Source organism: Azolla caroliniana, unplaced genomic scaffold, assembly GCF_043228905.1.
Source record: "Azolla caroliniana isolate FFs.n. ecotype wild unplaced genomic scaffold, voAzoCaro1.0.p SCAF_1, whole genome shotgun sequence".
Lineage (NCBI taxonomy): Eukaryota > Viridiplantae > Streptophyta > Polypodiopsida > Salviniales > Salviniaceae > Azolla > Azolla caroliniana.
The window spans coordinates 23,688,394-23,695,679 of record NW_028230436.1 but is presented as its reverse complement, the minus strand read 5'-3'; the positions used below and the strand labels follow the sequence as shown (position 1 = coordinate 23,695,679).

General features: G+C 38.6%; 2 protein-coding genes across 2 annotated transcripts; one reads left to right on the top strand and one right to left on the bottom strand.

Annotated features, from left to right (window-relative positions):
* The first annotated feature begins 996 nt into the window (after positions 1-996).
* LOC147869196 (uncharacterized) lies at positions 997-3,367 on the top strand. Its single transcript, XM_087327248.1, has 2 exons — positions 997-1,155; positions 1,714-3,367. The coding sequence occupies exons 1-2, from the start codon at positions 1,007-1,009 to the stop codon at positions 3,134-3,136; spliced, it is 1,572 nt and encodes a 523-aa protein (XP_087183374.1). The 5' UTR covers positions 997-1,006; the 3' UTR covers positions 3,137-3,367.
* Positions 3,368-4,502: 1,135 nt separating this feature from the next.
* Positions 4,503-7,083, bottom strand: LOC147869195 (uncharacterized). Its single transcript, XM_087321932.1, has 4 exons — positions 6,709-7,083; positions 6,252-6,288; positions 5,464-5,585; positions 4,503-4,740 (listed from the first exon to the last, which is right to left on the bottom strand). The coding sequence occupies exons 1-4, from the start codon at positions 7,081-7,083 to the stop codon at positions 4,669-4,671; spliced, it is 606 nt and encodes a 201-aa protein (XP_087178058.1). The 3' UTR covers positions 4,503-4,668.
* Positions 7,084-7,286: the final 203 nt, after the last annotated feature.

The window sequence follows — 7,286 nt, the reverse complement described above, 5'->3', positions numbered from 1 at the left end:
AACACGGGCGATCAAGGCCAGGTATCAAGTTTATCAAATCTTCCAAGTTAAAAACATGAAGGATAGATTTTCAAAAAACTTTGAGCATTTATTGATTTGTTCTTTCTCCTCCTATTCCATGTAACGTCTTCTACCATTCCTTTTTGTTTCAAGTCATTAAAACATAGAATTGTAGAACTAGAAAGAAGTACACACAGGTAACATAGAGGATTTATAAGGTGATCAACCTATTTGCTCTTCTATGCTTGATACACTAATTTTCTTTACTCAAACTTAGGACTTGCCTTTGACTGACCTGGCATTACCTTTGTTTAGTCTCCACTCTCTAACTCCTTATAGCTTCTTAGCCCCTTTGCCTAGAGAAAGGATTTCCATGGCAATATCTATATAGTCCAATCAACTTTAGAGTGCATGAAGTTAACTTGAACGACATGATGTTGTTAAGTATCCCATCGACTTTATCTCCACATGCATAATCCTTCCTCAGAAATTAACATCGAATGTGGCATCATCTTCTTCAAACTAGCTCCCCCTAGCTCTTAAAATCATCTCAAGACACACTATCCCAATGTGTGTAAGGGTTATTGCGATAACCCAATCAGACATATTTAGGGCCTGAACCTGATCCAAGGTACGTGGCCGCGAACCAAGAAGAATCAGGTCACAAGATACGGACGAAGCTCGAATCATGCAATTGAGACTGAATGACCAATGGAGGGGGCTATCAGCAAATACTTTGTGTTCTTACACAAGGCGATGACACTACATGAAGAAGAGCATTTCTCCGCACTTCACTTTCATGTGAAGGCGATGACGGGAGAGAAAAGGGTAGTAATGTGGTAACAAGAGAGGTGGATACCCTAGATGGGGTAGGGGCATTTTGGTAAATACATAAAACAAGAGGGGCATTTTGATGTGTTCTCTCTCTCTCTCTCTCCCTCTCTCTCTCTTTTGGAATTCAAAGGAAAAAAAGCTCTTATTGCCTTTCCATATACATACATAATGAATGATGAGCAACAGCAACAAGAATGGAGGTGTTGAAGGCGGTGGGATTAGGTTTCCTATTGATGCAGAGCTAGCTCGCCACGACGCACTCAGAGCTTTTAATCCAGAAATAGAGCGACCGTTTTCATCCTTTGAAGATGCATGCCACAGGTCATTCCATCCATCCTTCCTTTTATACATCACACTCGCTTCGTTTTCTAGGGTTTTTATCCCTCCATATTGGGTTTTTTGTTTTCTCTTATCACTCTTATTATGTTGGGTTTTCTTCTCCCTCAATATGGAGTTCCTCCTCTATATTGGGTATTTTCTCCACCCAAAAAGAGGGATTTTCTCCCTCCACTCTGGTCTCCATTTCTTAAATTATATCGTGTTTTCTCCCTCTATAATGGGTTTTACTTTCCCTCCATGCTAGTGTTTTTATACCTCTCTATTGCGTTTTGTATTGGGGGTTTCTCCTTCCCTATGTTGTTTTTTCATCCCTCTGTATTGGGTTTTCCTATTTGCTGTTTCTCCCTCAAAATGGGTTTTTTTTTTGTCCCTCTGTAATGCATGTTTTATATGGGTGGGTTTCTACATTCTCTTCCTCTTTGCTGGGCATTTATCCCCTCCATTGTATGCAGTGTCGGCATACATTGGCTTTTCTTCTGTTTTGAGTTGTTTCCCATCTATCTTGGGTTCTTATCATCCCTCCCCCCCTTTGGTTGGCAGGCTGTTGGCCTTCCATGTCCTTGCAGATGATGACTCTGATGATGTCAAGGACATTGTTGTCGATAGCACTGGGAGAGTGCTTAGCTATTCTCGATATTGGAACGAAGCTTTGTCTACCAAGATCAAGGAACATCAATCTGCTTTCCATGCACAACTTGACGCATTCAACTGCTTCTTGAAGAATAGAACCAAAGGTGAGGCTAGGGTCGAAGAGAGCATAATGGTAGAACACTTGCTTCTCCAAGATGAGAGGCGAAAGATGATAGATGTGAAGGAAGAGGTGGAGAATTTAAGGAGAGCAAGGGAAGAGGTGCAGCAGAAAGAATTAGCTGTTGCTGCGGAAAGGGTTCGAACCATAGAACATCACCGCCAACAAGCACTATTGATGCAAGAGCATACTCACATGCCTGGGATGGGGATGGGGGCCGGGGGACTGTGTATGCAAAGTGGTGAATCACAATCAACTGTTTGCACCACCATGCAAGATTCAGGTTTGAACCTTATTGGAGCCATCCAAGAATGCCCACCCAGACCACCAATTGTCCAAGCACAACATCTCTATGCCAATGTTGTACCTAGTACTGCTGCTGCTGCTACTACTACTACGACGACTAACACTATGCAAGGTGGAGGATCGTACCGAGCCCCTTCTATGTTTAGCTTCCAAATGCATGAAGTAGAGAATGGATTTGATCAACAGAAATTGGTTCCAGTTTCTAACCCTATATCTCATGGACACTCAACTCCCATTATCCAAGGGCAACCCTATAACAGTGTTGTTCCTAGTAAAATACAAGGAACATCGTATCGTGCTCCTATGCCTAGCATCCAAATGCATGAAACAGAGAATAGCATTGAAGTGCAAGAGTCAGGTTCGGGTTCGAATCTTGTATCTCGTGTTCTCCCTACACCTATTCTCCAAGGGCAACATCCCTACAAAAATATTGTCCCGACTACAAGTCCTATGCAAGGGGGTTCATCATACCAAGCTCCTCGTCCATCCGGGATCCAAATGCATGGACTAGTAAATAATGGCTTTGAAATACATGATTATGGTCCGGGTATGAAGCCTAATGGAAGCTTTCAAGAGCCTTCTAGTAGTGGTCTCCCTTCCTTTCTCCTAGGGAAAACCTACCCTTTTGTTCCCCATGCTACTGTGCAAGGGTCATCATCATCATTGTATCGTGAAAGGGTGTCATCATCATATCGTGCTCCTCCTGGCTTCCAAGCACATGATGTTGAAGGGCAAGAAGTTGAAAGTGCATGTCTGAACTCGGTTTCTCCAGATCAAGAAGGGATTGTAGAGGATTTATTGGATAGTTGGAATGAAGACATAAATGTTAGCATGAATTTGCTTGCCCCGCATAGTAGCTCTAATAATGGTGGTGGTGGGTTGATTCTTGATTTGAATTCGTTGACATAAACTCAGTAAAATGAAAAAAGTATTAGTATTGTACCCCTCTACAAAGGTGTGGATGAGATGCTGCATATAGTACGTTTTATCTCTTGTTTATCCTCCAAGGATTTTGCATCCCATGTTGGGATTGACGTGAAATTTTTTTAAGTCATCATTCAATACATACAGGATAGAAATTTTGACAGTATTATTTATACATGATATAGAGGTGATGGTGAGCCAAGTTTTTGCTCATGATATATGATTCTTTATTTTTGTGATAATCTGATTCATTTTTGTTATCTTGAGGTTAAGAGGAATGTATATAATGAGAGACATTTTCGTTTGTAAGGGCCCATGCAACAGATTTCCAATTTCTTTTTCATTTTGGAGTGGTTAATGTATTTTAGCACAATTGAAAGAGTTTTCATTTTTTTTTATCATCACAAAGTTCCTGTTCTACATTTGTTATTTCAATGCATGGAATTGTAAGAAACACCTTGTAAATAATGATTTTCTTGATTAAAACTGAAATTCTCTAGATTTCTCAATCTAAGCTTTAGGTTAATCAATCCATGGTCATTGTGAATATTAGCTGCATGTTACAATTAGGAGATTCAAACAATTAATGCATAATTTCTATTGCTGAAGATGACGTTTGTTAAAATACTTGGGATTATTAATATATAAAACCATTATTTTCAAATCATTACTCTACTAAGGATGGGGCATTGGTTAGATGGAGTTAATAATAATGGTTTTTATTAAGGAAAATAAAGTTACATTTAATGCATACATGATACATTAGTTAGATCCCCATACATATTTGTTGTGCAAATTTGAATACAATTACTCTTTACCATTCGTTGTATAGGTTCAGTTCTCCAATGTGTCCACGCCAAAATGTCCTATAGATTTGTGAATCGAACTGCTGCTCACAATTCAACTTCTATTACTGCCCTTGACACACTTGAAAGAGCACCTCTACAGCCTTAAATTCTAAAGAAGAGATACATTGCCTGCCTTTGAGCAGCTATTTATCTCACAAAACAGAAGAAAGACTAGCCAATGGTCATAGAAAATAAAACCAGATTTGTTTTCAAGATAATGGAAATAAATTCATCAAGAATTTTTATAGCCATAGGGAAAGTTTGGGTCTCATTTTGAACAAATTTGAACACATTTTTATAGAAAACCATCCAAAGCCTACCAATGAAAATCACATAAAGTTGTATGAGACCAAGGAAACATGATCATCGTCATACTTTGCATACTCGTATATTTAAACAATACACAGGTAGATAGGTATATTATATCCTCATCCTCGGAGGTCAGATATGATCTATGGAACAAAGACAAGACAAACATTTGAATGTAGTGTGTATGAAATTGGTAAATGACAATTAACATTGGCGATATATTGATATCCATAGAAAAGGTTGGGGGGTGGGATGAGGGGACCATACAATCTCAGTGTTATGCTATGACTCGGCGAAAATCAATTTATCAAACATCATTAAAATGCTCAATTCATCATAAGTTTTTTGTTTTGTTTCAATTCAATCATGACCGAAGTTTGTTGAGCTATCATCAAGTTGTGAGTCATCTTCAATACCCACTTCCACAATCTCCTAAAGAAGAATTGACGGCAATCAATCATAACATAATCCAGTTTAAAGAAAACAGGTAAATTATCAGAATCCCAACCTAGTTTACTGTAGTTCCTGAAAATGCTATTCAGTCTTAGAGAGTTTTGAGATTATGCTATGCTTGCTGCCATCATGCTTAACATTTCTTTCTTTCTCTTATATAAATTACTTTCGATTCCTTGATTAAGATTTCTTTTATTTACTGTGCCACATAGGATGATTAGCTGGTGATTGGAAACTAATTAATTACCTTTACTAATTACATCAATTAATGATATGATAATCAGGAACTTTTTTCTTTTGGTCTTAATAAATTAGTACTTAGGCTTTGATCGTGTGTTAATACATGATAATCTTCCAGAGTTATTACTAATCAAGGTTTAAATATCAGTTATGAACTGACAAGGTTACGAATAGCATTTTGGGAATTACGGTAAACTAGGTTGGCATTTTGACCATTATCCCTAAATGAAACTGCCGAAATATACCTAACTTGTTGGGTATTTTATGAGAATATCTGTATGATTTTCGTAAATGACTAGAAATACACTAAATAGTAGTAAACTTTGTGTTAAGTATAGAAGGGACACTATCATAGGAGTATGGTAATAAATAACCAACAAGTTAGGAGTGCTTTGATATGATTTTCCATAAAAGAAGATATATAGCAACAAGATGTAATATAACAACAGCGGGAGGATGTACCGGTATGCGCTTTTGCAGATAATTTCCCAACCGTGCGAGTACAAGAGACCTTTCATGCCAGAACCGGCCTTTTAGACGAAGCTTTAGAAATGGTCCATCCATGTCAGCAAGCTCTGCCACACCTACACAAACATATACACCATAGGGGAACATTGCAAGAAGAACAAAACATATTTAATTTATGAAATGGATGCCTACAAATTGTAACATTCATTAAAAGTGCATCTAGATAACACAAACACAGTCGACTGGCCCAGACTGTTGTAGCTCAATTGATAAGTTTGTCAAGCAAAGACCATGAAGCCCATTACAGGTTCAACCCCCTATATTCTTTAGCAGCATCTAGCTATGGTGAAATTTGAAGTAGAAAACGGAGCTTCCAAATCTTTATATGGACATGATCGAGGACTAGTGATTAGGATATTGAACTTTGAATCCAGTTACCTGAGTTCCAAATCTCATCAAAACCTCAGTTTTTCCATTGGTCATATACCTTCAAAGGATTGATAATAAAATATATCTATCTGTCTTCTCTGTATGTCTGTTGGCATGGTGATTTACAAGGTAGCATCACACTGAGAAAATTGAGAGAAGCAAAACTCGAGCCTCGAAAGTTGGTGTCGGCCCCATTACACAAGTCGTATTCAGTCTCTTATGGATGTGAAAAATATGTTTATCTGTCTATAAAAGACTCTATGGTAGGATCCATCTTCATTTATGCTAATATTCATGATTAAGACTAAAATTTTGTTAACAGGGAATGGCAAAAATGAAAGAAACTAACATACCTGTGATCCCCACAGATAGATCAAATATCTGAAGAAGCTGCAAAAAAATGAAGAGATAGAGAGGAGAGATGTTCTCCTTTAGTCAAAATCTCTCGCAGTGTCGAATGCTCATATGACATTATTGAGTTGATATGCTGATATGACATAACTGAATGACTGTATGACATAACTAGGCATCCACAGGATATCATAGGATATGTTCAAATGAGAAGGCACAGATGTGAACATCTCTGAATGCTCACATGCCATACCTGAATTTTCATGTGACATCATGAAATACTCCTAAAACATCAATTGATGGTGGTGGTGATGGTGATGATATGAAGAAGCAGGATGCCCATATATGGCATCATCAGATGCATGCATAGCAGCATCATTGAGTGCTCATTTGACATCAATGAAAAGGAATGCTCATATGACATGATTGATACAGGTGAAGAATGAATGAAACACATACCTCGCTGCGAGCATCCAAGAGGACTCTCTCCACATTTTCCTCGGTAAGGTCAAGGGGCTCAACACGCTCCCCAGCTCTACACAGGAGAGCCTTGTTTCTCAGGAGGCAAGGAATGGTGAAGAAGGGCAGCGTCACAGATGGGGGGGGGTCTATGGAGAAGATTACTGAGCATCTCTTTCTGTGAATAAGATGAGGAGAATTGAGAAACAGGGGAGAAGCAGGGGATGGACATAAGCTTGATAAGGCCATCATCATAATCATCAGCTCTCTTTCTCTTTCTCTTTCTCTCCTTCCTTTGTGTTCTGTCTGTCTTTCACAAACTCTTTTACTTTGTATTTTAGAGAGTTGTGGCTGGTTAATCAATCCTAATGTCATCACCCATTTATTCAAGTTGTGTGGTTCGCCTCGCCACGGCACACAAATTAAAGGGCAACCAACCTTATGTGGTAGCCTGTAATGTAGCATCTCTCCGGCATATGAGGCTTCACATATAATAGATTGGTCTCCTTTAAATCATTGATCAATCGTCCACACTTTGGCCATCCGCAAAAATGATGCCGTGCACATCGGTTAAGCCT

Bases quoted from the DNA above. Each gene is read 5' to 3' on its own strand.
- LOC147869196 (XM_087327248.1), top strand. From the start codon at position 1,007: ATGATGAGCAACAGCAACAAGAATGGAGGTGTTGAAGGCGGTGGGATT. The intron at 1,156-1,713 runs GTCATTCCATCC...TTTGGTTGGCAG, and splicing joins TTTGAAGATGCATGCCACAG to GCTGTTGGCCTTCCATGTCC.
- LOC147869195 (XM_087321932.1), bottom strand. From the start codon at position 7,083: ATGACATTAGGATTGATTAACCAGCCACAACTCTCTAAAATACAAAGT. The intron at 6,289-6,708 runs GTATGTGTTTCA...ATTTTTTTGCAG, and splicing joins TCTTGGATGCTCGCAGCGAG to CTTCTTCAGATATTTGATCT. The intron at 5,586-6,251 runs GTATGTTAGTTT...ATGTTTGTGTAG, and splicing joins TCTATCTGTGGGGATCACAG to GTGTGGCAGAGCTTGCTGAC.